The sequence below is a fragment of the Nansenia antarctica genome, assembly GCF_963989245.1.
Source record: "Nansenia antarctica genome assembly, chromosome: 18".
Lineage (NCBI taxonomy): Eukaryota > Metazoa > Chordata > Actinopteri > Argentiniformes > Microstomatidae > Nansenia > Nansenia antarctica.
Window position 1 is genome coordinate 12623048 of NC_137691.1, and position 17089 is coordinate 12640136.

General features: G+C 46.8%; 1 protein-coding gene across 1 annotated transcript; it reads left to right on the forward strand.

The window, feature by feature from the left end:
• Window positions 1–1514: 1514 nt before the first annotated feature.
• Window positions 1515–16504, forward strand: LOC308173169 (RNA-binding protein 5-like). The gene is made up of 25 exons (XM_080548150.1): window positions 1515–1637; window positions 2292–2338; window positions 2853–3036; window positions 3206–3352; window positions 4088–4157; window positions 4657–4730; window positions 5615–5698; window positions 5954–6014; window positions 6310–6378; window positions 7111–7271; window positions 7702–7799; window positions 8068–8155; window positions 8410–8478; window positions 8656–8728; window positions 9354–9457; window positions 9610–9739; window positions 11442–11533; window positions 11856–12032; window positions 12478–12618; window positions 12970–13059; window positions 13412–13597; window positions 14096–14170; window positions 14288–14397; window positions 14731–14860; window positions 15906–16504. Exons 2-25 carry the CDS (start codon window positions 2310–2312, stop codon window positions 16029–16031), a joined length of 2568 nt encoding a protein of 855 aa, XP_080404276.1. The 5' UTR covers window positions 1515–1637; window positions 2292–2309; the 3' UTR covers window positions 16032–16504.
• The last annotated feature ends 585 nt before the right edge of the window (window positions 16505–17089 follow it).

Genomic DNA, 17089 nt, shown 5'->3' on the forward strand with positions numbered 1-17089 from the left:
ACTCCACCACCTCTTCACACTGCCTCTCTCTTGTGAAGACTCCACCACCTCTTCACACTGCCTCTCTCTTGTGAAGACTCCACCACCTCTTCATACTGTCTCTCTCTTGTGAAGACTCCACCACCTCTTCACACTGCCTCTCTCTTGTGAAGACTCCACCACCTCTTCACACTGTCTCTCTCTTGTGAAGACTCCACCACCTCTTCACACTGTCTCTCTCTTGTGAAGACTCCACCACCTCTTCACACTGCCTCTCTCTTGTGAAGACTCCACCACCTCTTCACACTGTCTCTCTTGCGGAGGGAGGCTGTGCTATCTCTTGCTGTCTTCTCTCTCTCCAGGCCTTTCTCTTCAGCTTTTTTCAGTCACTGCTCGTAGACTTAATTTAATAATTAATTAATTTTAATAATAATAATTTTGCCATTTAGCAGACGCTTTTAATCCAAAGCGACTTACAATTACGAATTACAGGGACAGTCCCCCTGGAGTAACTGAGGGCTAAGTGCCTTACTCAAGGGCACACTAGTAGTGGTGTGGTTTCAGGCGGGATTTGAACTCACAACCTTCCGATCGGAAGTCCAACACACTATCCACTAGACCACCACTACCCCCCACTAGACTTCACGCTCTTTGGAGTGGACCCACTTAGCATATTCCTCCTGCTCTGAGTGGAAGCAGTACCGCCTCGCCCCCTCTCCTCCACAGACAGAGAGCTGTTGGACTGTAGACATCCTGTTGGACTGTACACATCCTGTTGGACATCCTGCTCTGGCAAGCAGGATGGATAAGAGGAAACGCTGTAGAAAATGAACATGGTACATGATCTCAATACCCTTCATGTGACCATGAAAATGTTGGTGCATGTTTACTATATTTTATAGACTTCAAAGTCTAATATCTCTTTGGCAGCTCCCTTCACTCCAGACACTATTCCAGTAGGCTACTCCCCCATGCTCCCTGCATACAGGAAGGACTTATGATCATATGATAGGAATAATAGGCTCACTGTATACTTATGATAATATAATATGAATAATCGGTTCACTGTATGCTTAAGATAAACACCCTAAAGGTCAGAACATGGAACAGGCAGAACAGTGGTCATGCAGTGTTGGAAGCTGGCTTCAGCCTCACATCCCAGATAATAGTCATGTGTCTTGTCTAGCAATTTCGGCCCAATTTCAAAGCTTATATTAAGGGTTAGCTAGAATTTAAAAAAATTATATTCATTATTGTCTTCCAAATAATGGAGGTTATCACAGAGATCAAACACTTCCGGTCACCAAATAAGGAGTTCAGTAAAGACGGTCACAACAACCAGCCAGTCAGGGAGGGCGGGGTCTTGTTGGACGCCATCTTTTGGCTGCGTTCGTCAATTCGCTCTGGAAATCTGACCAGCACTCACGGAATGCCTCTCGTCCAATGAAATGACTCAGTCCCTTTTTGACGTTGAAGCCAGTGTGCGCTCCGGCGTTCTCAGAGCGAATTTACGAACTACTCGCTAGCCTAGCAGCGTTAGCATGAACACATGAAGGATCACCCAGAGGGAGAGACAGAGGAGATATTGACACTATTAAACGACTCCTAACGACCGTTGTTTCTCGGAAATACTCAACTAACTACGTTGTCTTTCGGTGGTAAGTTCTCAACTGTCGTTCCCTGCTGACTAGTTAGTGAAACCCTTTTAAAATAAGACTACATTTAGCTAGGTCCAGGTAGCTAGCTAGGTAGCTAACGTAATGTAGGCTACAATGCAACAACACATGTTACCATGAATAACACAAGTTCGTGAGTTTAGAATTATAAGGTTCTATCTCCATTTTTGTCAAAATTGAGTTTTTTTACATAATCTGATCCATTAGGTGTTTATTAATGCCTGTGTGGTGTTATTTTTAAAATGTTGACATTTTTGAGTTAGTAATTCATAAAATACAAAGGTTCCATCTCACAAAACATAATGGAATGTAAAAACTTTGACGCTCAATATCTCTGAACTACCCTAAACGGAGATAGAACCTTATCATTCTAAACGGAGATAGAACCTTCTCATTCTAAACGGAGATAGAACCTTATCATTCTAAACGGAGATAGAACCTTATCATTCTAAACGGAGATAGAACCTTCTCATTCTAATCTCACGATTCGTCGTTAGCTGTTATTTATGTAATCGTCATCTAGCTGTGTTGTTTATTCATTGGGTAGCTAGCTAGTTATGTAGCCTAGCCAGGGGCGCTTCTGCAAGTCTTGAAACACGTTTTGAGTTTTTTTGTAATCTTTTGTGTCTTCTTTAGACATCTGTGACCATCTGTATGCAGGGGAACATGGGAGCGGATAAAAGGTGAGTTTTCCCTGATTGTTGATTCTCCCTTGAAAAGCATTCACTCTGGCTGCGTTCGTAGAATCCCTCTGTCAATCTGATCAGCACTCATGGAACGGCTCTTGTCCAATCAAATTACTCGATTCCTTTATGACGTTGAACCCAGTGTGCGCTTCGGCGCTCTCAGAGCGAATTTACGAACGCAGCCCAGTGATTTCTGCATGCAGGGCCCACCAACACAACCTTTTTAACATGGAAATAACAGTGATCCTTGCCCAGTCCTAGATCTGATCTGTGGCCTTACTTAAGTCAACACAAACGCTGTAGTTCTTGGACGATCAAGCTACTGAGCAACACTATTTGACTAAAACTGATGAGTGCAATGTAATCGAACGTACCCTACTGAAAATGTTCTGTCTAACTCGTGTCTTTTAGATGTATCAATGATTTATTTTTTTACATTGATTCGTTTGTGCTGGCTGGATATTTGTTCGGACGATTATGTAGTGCTTTTGGCGTGTCTTTTTGTTCCCAGGTTGGGTCGCAGCGACCGCAGCGGGAGGTACGGGTCAGACCGGGTCAGACCTGGGTCAGACCGTGGGCGAGATGACTCTGAGTGGCGTGAGAGACGGGAGAGAGACCCGGAGTGGGATTATGACCGGCGCAGGGGGGACGAGAGACACAGTGATCGCTATGAGGAGCACAGAGACAGCCACGAGGTTTGAGTTTCAACCAATCATCATGTTACAGATGACGTGGCCTTTTCAATAGGGCAGGTGTTGAATGTCAATCAAAATGTTGATAATAATAATAATAATAATAATAATAATAATAATAATAATACTACACGGTCTTCCTGAGTTGACTCTTGTTGTTCCTCCTCTACAGAGAGGCCGAAAGCGACACAACAGTGACAGGTCTGAGGACGGCTATAACTCTGACGGAGATTACCAGGACTACAAGATGGAGCAGGACGAGGAGGAGAGCAAGACCATCATGCTCAGGGGCTTGTCGTTCAACGTCACAGAGGAAGATGTAGGTCCTCCGCCGTTGCCTCAGTGACATCGTTTAGGCCACTTAGGTCGACTTTACGTGCATGGCTAAAAGACTATGACCTTTCTATGACCTTTCTTCCCTACGGTGAGCTGTAGCACAGTTAGGCTGCATTTACACTGCAGGCCGTAATGCCTAGTTCAGTTTTTTTGCCTATATCCGATTTTTACTTGTATCTACTTTTTAAAATGACCCATATCTGATACCTGTGCTTACATTTGCTTACGTGTGTAACACTTGAAACAACCCTCATGCGTACATGAGGGTTTGGTTACTGGAAACAAAAGTTAACAGACAGCCGGCACTTGCACAGAAATTATAATCCAAGCCTTTGCTTTCAGAAGTATGTTTAGAGGTCCGCAAAATATTGCGCACATTTTAACGTGGAGAAGAAAGAGGACTTGTTGTGAGTGAAACTAACGTCAGACGTCATCAAAATGCGAAGACCGTTGCATTTTCAATGACATGCTTTTTTTTTAGATTACCAGGAATATCTGACCGGTCCGTTTAGACCACAGTCGAAATGACAGATATCCAATTCGTATCAGATTTATTTCCACATATGACATCGGATCTGAGACTATCAGATTCAATGTGCTTTTTTTTTACTGCTTACACCTACATGTTACATATCCGATCTGTGCCACATGTGAGCAAAACAATTTTAAATGACCTGGCAGTGTAAACGCAGCCTTAACCTCCCCCTCTGTGGTCCAGATCCGGGCTGTAGTCGACCACCTGCAGGGACCTCAGCCTGTCGACATCCGTCTGATGAAGAAGAGGACAGGTGAGAGTTGTTGGTTGTCTAGAGGAGCCTCTCCCACTCAGCTTCACACTTTATACAAGCCACCCTGCATCCTAGATCAGTCATTATCAATCAATATCGATCATTATTGCCATAGCAAAGGACCTCCCATCGCCCACCGTATCAGGGAATCATTTATGTTGTGGGTTGTTTTTATTTGAGGGAATTTAGACGAGATCAGGTAAGGAATGAAAAACCTGTCGCTTTTTTGGTAAAATAAATAAATAATTATAAATAACTTCGACATGAAACATCTTTGCATAGCAATCAATGAAGTGTGTCAAGGCATTATCATCTTTTCATGAGGGAGTTCATGCTATGGCGAAGGTTCCCCTCAACCTTCTTCAAAAAGAACCCCCCCTGCCTCCCACTGTTTCACTTAGAATGGGTTGTGACAGAGCACACTGTGACAGAGATTGAATGTTGTGCCCATGGACTCTGACTAACACGCCTCCCGTCTATATTTGAATGCTGTCTCTAGGTATAAGCAGAGGTTTCGCCTTCGTGGAGTTTTATCACTTGCAAGATGCTACCCGATGGATGGAGACCAATCAGGTTGCTTCAACAATCGCCAAAAGCCTAAATTTTGTCTGAAGATATCAGGGCCCCCATAATGCATTGAGAGACTGATCCTTCATGAAATTTGAGCTGAGGGTTTATATAATCTGTGATAATAAAGGCTGTTTCTAACACCTCTAATATCATGAACTAGATACTGTTATCCTGCCAAGAATTAAACAACTTACTCTGACAAGAGTGTTCTAGATCCACTGCTTAAGTTTTATTTTGTTAGTTGAATGACGAGCATTGGACACACACAAAGTATCAACTAAAACCTTTTTAACTCGATTTTTTAAGTACCTAAGCAGTCAACAGTTAACTGAGCACAGGTTTAGCCTCTTGAGTGTTCCTGTTTGTTGTTTTCTTTTTATTTGAGTAGAGCGATTTCACTTTTACTTTTACTTTCAGAGTGTAGGCTCTCTTTGGTTTTGAGTGTCTTTGACATAGTCCTGTGTTTACGGCGTGGCTGCCCCCAGGGTTCCATAGCGCACTCCGCTCCTGCTCGGTCTCTTGGCCCATTCCGCACCTCCACCTTTAGAACCCGACGACCAATGGGAATGGGCCAAGGACGGGCTTGCAGCACCCGGTCCGACACACTTTTTAGAAATCCTTCTAAAGGGCATTTTACACACTCACTCCCAAATGCACACACACACCCTACAGCTCTCTCGCTCTCTCTCTCTCTCTCTCCCTCTGGTCTACTGACTACCCTGTATTCCTTAAGGGGCCTCTGCCTAAATGAGTGTGACTCTAGCCACTCTGTTTTCCCTTCCTGGCTGTGCTGGCTCATGGGGGTGGGATAGTAATCAGGACCTCACCTTCCTGTGTGGCTCGTCGCTCTGGGAAGCCGGAATAACTGGTGGCCTTTGGTCTTGCAGAACCAGCTGGTGATCCAGGGGAAGAATGTGTGCATGCACTACAGCAACCGCCGCTGCAAGTTTGAGAACTGGCTCTGCAACGCTGTAAGTATCCCCTCCGAAGAACCCTGCCCCTCCTCCACCCAAATACCTCGCTACTTTATTTTCCTAAACACAAGTCTCACTCGTGAAAGTCCTGTGTCGTGTATATATACGGACACACCAAGTGTCCCATCTGCTTTTAGAAATATGGTCCCTGTAGGTAAGTGTCTCACTGGCAGCTTTATACAGGTTGCAGTTTTGCCATTTTTACGTTTCATGCGACTGATCGAAAACACTGTGTAACCCGGTTGCTTGCAGTGCGGCCTGTACAATTTCCGGAAGAGGCTGAAGTGCTTCAGATGTGGAGCAGTCAAAGTTGGTGAGTCGCCCCTGCCTAGACTTGCACCCCCCCCCAAATGTGGATGCCTCCACAAGCAGAGAGACAAACGATGCCTCAAACCCCCACTTGCCCAACAGGCCACCTTGTGTTGAAAAACGATTACCCCCCTCCCTCCAGCTCCCCCCCCCCCCCCAAGAGAACCGCGTATTGCATTAGCGTGTTCCAGGCACTTGGGTATGAAAGTCCAGTGGCTCTTCCCTGGTGAGATGATCGGTCACAAAGCCGTCGACGACGATCTGACGGAACTGCTCGGCTGTTTGTGTTTTTATAACAGACGGAGACTGCGCTGGTCCCAGCGGTATGAACGCAGAGCCTCAACAACCTGGAGATTACTGTGGAGACAGTGAGGACCCCTTTTCATCATCATTTCATATGTTTTTTGAGTGTGTTTGTTTAACCATTTAGCACAGATGCTTTTATCCAAAGCTACTTACAATTAGATTACAGGGTCAGTCTCTGATAGGATGCGTTTTTCATTGTGCACTTGTAAACTTTGAATACTCTGTATGAACTTATCTGTAATCATAATCAAGACGTGACATCTGGACTGTTGACACTCTGCTAGACACTGGTCCACCCTCTCTGTCTCATGCTCTGCCAGTCTACCTTGCAGCATGTAACTTGACTAGTGACCAGTATAGAACATGGGTCAATAGGTCATCTCCTTATGGAGAGGAGTTAGAAAGTTGGGAGGACCCTTCCGGTCAAGGTAGACTCAACGGAGCCTTGTCAATGGTTATGATTTGTATGTTTGCTTGATCATCAACTATCGCCTATAAGAGGCACTGTGAACAACATACTGTGTGCGTTCTGTCTCCCTGTGACTGAGCATACCCGACGTCGTAATAATCTTAATTGTCTACAGTGAGATAGTCTTAATTACGTTTGAGTACCAACGATCTCGGCCACCACCCATCATCAGGAAACCATCATATCAGTCTCCCTGGAGTAACTTAGGACTAAGTGCCTTACTCAAGGGCACACTAGTGGTGGTGTTCCCAGGTGGGATTTGGGAACTCATGACCTTCTGAAACCGTACTGAAAGACCGTTCTATAACCTTTTTTCTGTCGACAGCGATCATTTTGAGAAACATCGCCCCCCTCTCCTCCGTTGAGGCCATCATGGGGACGCTGGCACCCTACGCCCATCTCTCCGTGGGCAACATCCGCCTCATCAAGGACAAGCAGACAGGACAGAACAGAGGCTTCGCCTTCGTACAACTCTCCTCTCCCTTGGTAAGTCGTCGGTCGTCGGGACTGTAGTTTATTTTTTGTCATTATGTCACGAACACCCAACTTATTGGGGTTTGTGATGATGATGATGATACCAGCTCAGTGCCCTTGCGGTTAGAGTGTCCGTCACTGACATTGGGAGGTTGTGAGTTCGATCCCTGGCTGAGTCGTATCAAAAACTATTACCTGATGCCTCCCTGCTTGGCACTCAGCATTAAGGGTTGGAATGGTGGGGTAAGACCCTGCGACATACCAGCGTCATGTCCAGGGGGTGTACTTGTACATCAAGCCGCCTCACGCTACGGAAACAGGAGATAGGCTCCTGCTCCTATGGGCCATTAGGCTCGAGAACCATCGGTTCTCAAGGCTACTTACCTTGATGATGATGATGATGGTGGTGGTGGTGGTGTGACTGTGTGTTCTTCACGTGTAGGAGGCTTCCCAGCTTCTCACGATCCTCCAGGGCCTGCAGCCGCCTCTGAAGCTCGACGGGAAGACCATCGGTGTGGATTTCGCCAAGAGTGCCAGGAAGTGAGTCATCATTATTATTATCCTCCTCCCCTCTCTCTCTCTCTCTCTCTCTCTCTCTCTCTCTCTCTCTCTCTCTCTCTCTCTCTCTCTCTCTCTCTCTCTCTCTCTCTCTCTCTCTCTCTCTCTCTCTCTCTCCTCAGTAGGACAAAGAGGCCTCTATAGCTTCATAGGAACCAGGAAAATACACAGTTTTCTCTCAACCTCGTTCCATAATCCATATGATCCCCATAACTCATCTCATGTCTTGTCCCCCCCCCCCCCCTCACAGAGACTCCCTGATGCCAGACAGCAGTAGAGTCAACGCCTTCTCTGTCGCCAGCACAGCGATAGCTGCTGCTCAGTGGTCTTCCAGCCAGGTACCACTACACCCCTACTCCCTCTGTTCCTTCTCTCTCTCTCTCTGTCTCTCTCTCTGTCTCTCTCTGTCTCTCTCTCTGTCTCTCTCTCTGTCTCTCTCTCTCTGTCTCTCTTTCTCTCTCTCTCTCTGTCTGTCTCTCTCTCTCTCTGTCTCTGTCTCTGTCTTTCGCTCTCTCTCTGTCTCTGTCTCTCTCTCTGTCTCTGTCTCTGTCTCTCCCCCCCCCCTCTCCTTATGCCTGTCTCTGTGTTTCAGATGCAGCAGGGTTTGGGTGCTGCCTCAGACTACAGCTCCCAGCAGGAGGGCTATGGACAGTACGCGCAGGTGGGTAGTCTACAGGCACTGACACTGGCCGACTCACAGACTCACACTTAGTCGGGGCACGCTCTTAAAAGCTGAAACTTCATATGAGAAATAAGAAAGTCTTATCAGACGAATGTATGGAAGCAGCATGTATTGACTGATGTGTTGTTGTTGTTGTTGTTGTTGTTTGTCTGTCAGTACGGGCAGGATTACCAGTCATGGCCTCAGCAGCCGCCTCAGGATCCTGCTATCGGAGACGGGATACTAGGAGGTGGGAATCCTACTTACCACCCCTCCAACTCATGATTTATCATTTTTATTTCAATTTGTTTTTATTGAGCCAAAATTGAACAAACAATCGTATACATACAGTATATTGTTGTGTCAACGCTGGTTTTCATTTAAATAAAACAATTATTAAAATGATATTCACGTATACACAACAGACGATACCAAAAAATATAGCATTGTATCTTAAGATTTGGAACAGTATCAAAAAGAAATAATACATTTTATATAATAAATATATTTATGAATCTTCACATATATAACAAATGCTACAGAAAATACAAGATTGTATCTTGAGATTTTGCACAGTATCGTAAACAAATAGAATTATATTTAGGTGTCTTCATTATGTATAACATATGATATAAGAAACATAGGATTGCACCTTGAGATTTGGAACAGTATCAAAAAACAAACAATGATTTATCATTTTTAAACATGATAAATCATAAATGAAACATGAATTCTGCACATATTAGGATAGGAGTGATTTTGAAAACGTTGTGTGGCTGTGTGATTTTTAAGCCACTCACCCGTATTCGTAACGCATTGTGACGGACTAACCGGCGGTTAATCATCCCGGTTTATATATCTCCTTCTTATGTCAGTGGCCCCGGGAATAAAGAGCTTGATCCCTGCAGCCACGAGCGTGCTCCTCTCCCAGGCTCCACAAGTCTACCCGCCTCACCTCATCCATCAGCCTGGCTTACAGGTAGGCATCAACCAACCTGCTCCTATAGAAACCTTCCGCTCAGTCGATCACACATTGTGACACTATTAGCAAGTGCAGTAGTTTAACATTTTAAAGCATTTTATTGTATTTTTCGATTTTTCTTTGATTTTCGGGGGGATTTTTCTCCACAGACGCAACAGTTAGTTGGGCAGATTGACGGGGCGCCACATCCGGCTAACGTCGCCCCCCCTGCACTGAGAGGAACGCCCCCCGCCGCGACTGCCACTGTTTCTGCGGCTGCCACCGCCGCGGGCATGACTGGTAAGACAGACAGACAGGGCTCACTGGCACTATAAACCGTTCTCTGTTGAGCTGGTAAGTAGTTTGATGTGCACTGAACACTGAGACTGAACAGTGAGACTGAACACTGAGACTGAACAGTGAGACTGAACAGTGAGACTGGACACTGAGACTGAACACTGAGACTGGACACTGAGACTGGACACTGAGACTGGACACTGAGACTGGACACTGAGACTGAACAGTGAGACTGAACACTGAGACTGAACAGTGAGACTGAACACTGAGACTGAACACTGAGACTGGACACTGAGACTGGACACTGAGACTGGACACTGAGACTGGACACTGAGACTGGACACTGAGACTGAACAGTGAGACTGAACAGTGAGACTGAACAGTGAGACTGAACAGTGAGACTGGACACTGAGACTGAACACTGAGACTGAACACTGAGACTGGACACTGAGACTGAACACTGAGACTGGACACTGAGACTGAACACTGAGACTGAACACTGAGACTGAACACTGAGACTGGACACTGAGACTGGACACTGAGACTGAACAGTGAGACTGAACAGTGAGACTGAACAGTGAGACTGGACAGTGAGACTGAACAGTGAGACTGAACACTGAGACTGAACACTGAGACTGAACAGTGAGACTGGACACTGAGACTGAACAGTGAGACTGAACACTGAGACTGAACAGTGAGACTGAACACTGAGACTGAACACTGAGACTGAACACTGAGACTGGACACTGAGACTGGACACTGAGACTGGACACTGAGACTGGACACTGAGACTGAACAGTGAGACTGAACACTGAGACTGGACACTGAGACTGAACAGTGAGACTGAACAGTGAGACTGAACAGTGAGACTGGACACTGAGACTGAACACTGAGACTGGACACTGAGACTGGACACTGAGACTGGACACTGAGACTGAACAGTGAGACTGGACACTGAGACTGAACACTGAGACTGGACACTGAGACTGGACACTGAGACTGAACAGTGAGACTGAACAGTGAGACTGGACACTGAGACTGAACAGTGAGACTGGACACTGAGACTGAACAGTGAGACTGAACAGTGAGACTGAACAGTGAGACTGGACACTGAGACTGAACACTGAGACTGGACACTGAGACTGGACACTGAGACTGAACAGTGAGACTGAACAGTGAGACTGGACACTGAGACTGAACACTGAGACTGAACAGTGAGACTGGACACTGAGACTGAACAGTGAGACTGAACAGTGAGACTGAACAGTGAGACTGGACACTGAGACTGAACAGTGAGACTGAACAGTGAGACTGGACACTGAGACTGGACACTGAGACTGGACACTGAGACTGGACACTGAGACTGAACAGTGAGACTGAACAGTGAGACTGGACACTGAGACTGAACACTGAGACTGAACACTGAGACTGAACACTGAGACTGGACACTGAGACTGGACACTGAGACTGGACACTGAGACTGGACACTGAGACTGGACACTGAGACTGGACACTGAGACTGGACACTGAGACTGAACAGTGAGACGGGACACTGAGACTGGACACTGAGACTGGACACTGAGACTGAACAGTGAGACTGGACAGTGAGACTGAACAGTGAGACTGAACAGTGAGACTGAACAGTGAGACTGGACACTGAGACTGAACACTGAGACTGGACCTCTGTGTTTCTTTTGCGGCCCAGTGGTTCCTGACACCTCTACCTACCAGTACGATGAGTCGTCTGGCTACTACTACGACCCTCTGACTGGCCTGTACTACGATGCTACCAGCCAGGTGTGTACATACCCCCCCCACACACTCTGTACATACTGCCACCCCCCCACACACTCTGTACATACTGCCACCCCCCCACACACTCTGTACATACTGCCACCCCCCCTACTCTGCTCTGTCTTAAAGACTTAGGCTAGGCTTTTTGTTTGTTTGTTTGTTTAAACCTGAACATTCAAAAATTCTTACCGTATCTTAACTTTGTTTGTTCGGCTTCTAGTCCACATGAAGTTGTATGAATGTATGGTATACAAATACATTTGGCCTTGCCTCTATCTTGTCCGAGGATGTGTTTGTTTGGTGACGTGTGGTGGTCCTCTTGTAGTACTACTTCAACTCCCAGACGCAGCAGTATTTGTACTGGGACGGGGAGAAGCAGACCTACGTCCCCGCCCCGGCAGCTGAGGCCGGCTCAGAACCGCCGCCCGGCTCTACTGCAGGCACGCCCGGCAAGGAGCCCAAGGACAAGAAGGAGAAGCCCAAGAGCAAGTCTGCCCAGCAGGTGACCGCCACCCCCCTCCCCCACCACCCCCTCCCCCACCACCCCCTCCCCCACCACCCCCTCCGCCAGGCAGAGAGGAAGGCCTTCTTAGCATAGGGGACCTCCAGTAATGTTATGTGTTAACCTGAGTGCGAGATGACCAAGTCGGGGGTGTGGGTGTGTGTGTGTGTGCACATATGTGACACGATCTAATGCTTCGGTCCTCGTATCGAGATCTGATGTAACGATCGGACTTTTCTTACGAAAAATGTGACTACATTTCTGCGTTGAAAATCAACGACTGACTGGTTGCCGATATGAGGACCGAAAAGACTAGAAGATGTCACATATTCATCAGAACATAATGATTCTAAGAGATGAGCTCCCTCTGCTCCCCACCCTCTCTCTCTCCATTCCACTCTCTCTCTTTTCCCCTCTTCTCACTGCTGTTCTCTACCGGCCTCAGATCGCGAAGGACATGGAGCGCTGGGCCAAGAGTCTGAACAAACAGAAGGAGGGCTTCAAGGGCGGCTTCCAGCCGGTCAGCCAGGAGGAGAGGAAGGAGGCCGCGGCGGCCGACGCGGGCTTCACCCTCTTCGAGAAGAAGGTACGACACCACCCGTTTACCCTCCACCCAGGTACTACCACCACCAACTACCCTCCGTTTGACTTACAACAGTTCCACCAGCTCAGTGGCCACCTCAGTGGTTAGAGTGTCCGCCCTGAGATCGGGAGGTCGTGAGTTTGATCCCCAGCCGAGTCATACCAAAGACTATAAAAATGGTACCCGGTGCCTCCCTGCTTGGGACCCTGCGACATACCAGCGTCATGTCCAGGGGGTGTACATCAAGCCGCCTCACGTTACCGAAGCTTACATTCAGTAGGGTGTGACCCTGTCACACCCAGGCGATGTTGGGTTGCCCGTTAACTGACGTCCTCTCTACGTGGTGTTCCACAGCAGGCCGGGGCGTTCGAGATGCAGTCTCCCCTGATGATGATGAACGATCAGCTGGTGAAGAACGGAGAGCAGGAGGCCCCAGCCCCCAAGGTGAGGACGTGGACACGGCTTAGACACGGAAAAGCATGGGGGGGGGTTACGACCAAACACACCAACTAGCTGGGGCTGGCAGGGCTCTAGATGGGGCAGGGATAATCCTGGACCAAATTTGTACCAAAGAACGAAATGTATATATATTTATGTTATATCAATGCTGTTATTTTTTTTTTTTTTAAAGACTACTTTAACAAAAACCAAAGGTCCTTGTAGTTGTCCTTGAGTTGTAAAATAGCTGTGTGTGTGTGTGTGTGTGTGTGTGTGTGCATGCGCGCGTCTGTGTGTGTGTGCATCCGTGTGTGTGTGTGTGCGTCTGTGTGCGTGCGTGTGCGTGTGTGTGTGACAGCCCCAGCAGCCCCCCAGCGGCCTGGTGGCAGCGTACAGCGGGGACAGCGACCCCGAGGAGGCCTGCGACGCAGAGGGGGCGGAGGGGCTGACGGACTGGAGGAAGATGGCCTGCCTGCTCTGCCGAAGGCAGTTCCCCAACAAGGACGCTCTGCTGCGCCACCAGCAGCTCTCAGACCTGCACAAGGTAGGGCAGCAGAATAAGAATAAGAATTCATTATATTTCTAAAGTGCTTTCCAGGGACTCAAAGACGCTGACAGTACGGGTACACAAAAACACAACAAAACAACAAGCAACAGATAACACGAGTACATAGAACACAGTGTTAACGAACGGGAACAGGAAACAATTAACACAGCAATGTCCAGGGGAGGGGGGGAAAAGGAGGTGAGGGTGGCAAGGTTAGGGGAGATGGTTATGGGTAGGGAAGGTTGTATGCGTGGGAGAACGGGTAGGTTTTGAACAGAACAGCAGGCACTCTGCTCTGTGACTCAGCGTGGATATTTTAGGCGCTGCCATCTGCTCAGGGTCGTGACCTGTCCTATAGCAGCACAGAGAGACAGAGAGAGTACCATCCTATAGACAGAGTACCGTCCTATAGCGTCGTCACGCTTAAGACTCGTTTAGCCGTTTTTGTCGTGTGTGTGAACGGAATCGTTCTGTGTCTTTTTTTCTTTTCTCCAGCAAAACCTGGAAATCCATAAAAGATCCAAACTGTCCGAGGCCGAGCTGGAGGAGATGGAGCGAAGAGAGATCGAGGTATTTACCAACTTTGACGATCTTTCGGCGATTTCCGCCGCTCAGTCACAGCGTGTTAGAAAGCAGAAGTCGTGCTTATCATGTTCTCTGACCCTCTCCCTCCCTCTCCCTCCGTAGCTGAAATACAGAGACCGAGCCGCCGAACGGAGGGAGAAGTACGGCATCCCTGAACCGCCGGTGCCCAAAAAGAAGAAGTTCTTCCAGCCTCCTACCCCCGCCACCACAGTGTAAGGCCCATAGAAGCATAGCAACTCAACACAGCAGGGAGTGGTGATAGTCCTCCAGGAAGATCAGTTGTTTAACCAGCCACCACTCTCCTTTGTTTGATTTATTTAATCCTTTATTTAGCCAGGTTAAGTCTCATTCAAAAGATCACAATATTTGACGAGAGACCAAGAAAGCAGTATAAAAAAAGTATTCACATTGAAGGCAGGCAAGATTATTTCAGCAATGTTTCCACCAGTCAGAAACATTTACAGACCTGGATTTCATTTTACTCCACAACTTTTTATCCTAGCTTTAAAAAGGTTTAGTGAGACTTCTGTCCACCTCCCACACAGGAACTACGAGCAGCCCACCAAAGACGGTTTGACCAGCGACAACATCGGTAACAAGATGCTCCAGGCCATGGGCTGGCAGGAGGGCAAGGGCCTGGGCCGCAACCAGCAGGGCATCACAGCGCCCATCGCGGTGAGTCAGCCACGAGCACGAATAGAATATATATATATATATATATATATAAAATAAAATAAAAACTGTAAAGTTAAAAATAGTGCATCGCTCAAACCGGACGGTGGTTTCATCTAGGGCTGTTACGATTATTCGACGTCGTCGACGGCATCGACTACGTCAATACGTCGGTTAGCGTAATATGCGTCGGTTAGTCGTAAATAAAAAAATGGCGATTTTTTTTTTTTTTTTTACCTTTATTTTACCAGGCGAGACAATTAAGTGTATGAGTGAAAAATGGATAGCTACTAGCTAATGTTACACAAGCAATGTAGCTCACCACAGTTCGTATGTCTTGTCTTCTGGTGTTAGTAACGTTAGCTATGTAGCTGTCTAGCTACGGTAGCCTATTGTCATTGTGGTGCGAGCACCTACTGTACGTTATCTAGCTCGTAGCTCGCATGCTACGTTAGCATCAATTTAGCTAATCATAGCATAGCAGCGAGAGTAACGTTAGCTAGCTATGTGTTGTGGTGATGGACAGACTTCTAAATGGCCATGTTGGCATTCAAGTTGGCTAAACATAGCAGTGAGGTGGAGCCAAATACAATTTTTTTTTTTTTTTTTTTTACAGTACAAAAATTATCGTTAGACTTATCGATAAATTACTCGTTCGACTAATCGAATAATCGATAAAATAGTCGCTAGATTAATCGTTAGAAAAATAGTCGTTTGGGACAGCACTAGTTTCATCCCCCTCGGCGGTTCCCCTGACAGATGGAGAGGTAGTGTGTGGCTCTGTGTTTGGTTTGGAGTGAGTGCCCAATTAGCAGAGATACCTGAGGGGGTGTCCCTCTGCTCACCACGCACTCTCTCCCCCCCTTCCACCTCTCTTCCCTCTCTCCCTCTCCCCCTCTGCTCCCCACCCTCTCTCTCTCCATTCCACTCTCTCTCTTCCTCTCTCTTCCTCTCTCTCTCTCTCCATCAACCTCCATCAGGCGGGTATGGCTGTGCAGTCTGCCCAGTCTGTCTCTCTACCTAACCCTCTCCTCCCTCTGTCCGCCAGGCCTCATTAAGGACCAAGGGTACAGGCCTGGGCATCAAGGGAAGTGCCTACGAGCTGTCGGCCTCCGACACCTACAAGGACGCGGTCCGCAAGGCCATGTTCGCACGCTTCACTGAGATAGAGTGAAATAGGACATAACATTTACCCACTCCATCCTCACTTTTACCCCCCCCCCCACCCCGCCCCCATTAACCTGGTACTGTGAAAATGTAAATGAGCAAAAGTGAAATATCAATTTACTGTTGATTTTTTGTTTGATTTGAAATTGTTTCGGAGTTTGTGGTTGTAATGCGTTTTTTTTGTTTCTGAATCCTCTTTGTGGACTTGGAGATCACTGATAATGTGAAGATATTACATACAAGTATGTGTACTACTATTCACTGGCCAAACCAAGTCATTCATTATTTAATGTACCAGTGTGTATATATTTGAATTCGATAAAAGAACGCTATTATTTTTTTTCTTTCAAATGCTGTCAGTAGCATTTAAGTGAAGATGTACAGTTTGTATAGTTTTATGATGTACAGAATACAATAATGGTCGTGCTTGGCCACCTCTCTTTGGACAAACGAGAGCAAAATCACAATTAAACTTGACCATTATTCATGTGCGTTTGTGGATTGCAGTTTTTTTGTTTTGTGGTGTTGAGAATGTTCCAGCACTGTTTAAACACACAGAATCAGATCAATAACCCGGAAGAGAGGATACAGGTTATAGCATACTAATGTCCACGATACTCTCATAACCTGAGAGAAATTGCAGTAAGTAAGCACACCAGATATACGTAAATGTGTAGCAAAGTCACAACATGTAGGTTGGTTTAATCATTGTTTAACAAAGTGAAATAAATTAAAGTTGTAATTGGAGGCCTCTGCTCTATAGCACCCTGCAAGAATTGTAACAACATAAAATACAAAATACCTTTTGGGCAGGGAGACTGTAACTCATGAACGCCCCCTGTTGGTAGGTTAAATACAGAGTGACAGAGTGGGTGGAGGGTGGGGTGGGGGTGGGACGACCAACAAGTATTACTCATCGCCAGGTGGCGTCACACTTTTTAACCTTGGTGGAGTGTTGCATAACACGGCTGCTTTCAAGCCTCCTACCTGAACATGTGATGGATGTTTAGCATTCAATTGAACAGGGAAGTGTGTCCAAACTGTTGACTGGTACTGTATGAATCA

Coding starts and splice junctions, on each gene's coding strand:
- LOC308173169 (XM_080548150.1), top strand. CDS start 2,310: ATGCAGGGGAACATGGGAGCGGATAAAAG. Junction 4,158..4,656: donor TCTGATGAAGAAGAGGACAG/GTGAGAGTTGTT, acceptor TGCTGTCTCTAG/GTATAAGCAGAGGTTTCGCC. Junction 7,272..7,701: donor TACAACTCTCCTCTCCCTTG/GTAAGTCGTCGG, acceptor CTTCACGTGTAG/GAGGCTTCCCAGCTTCTCAC.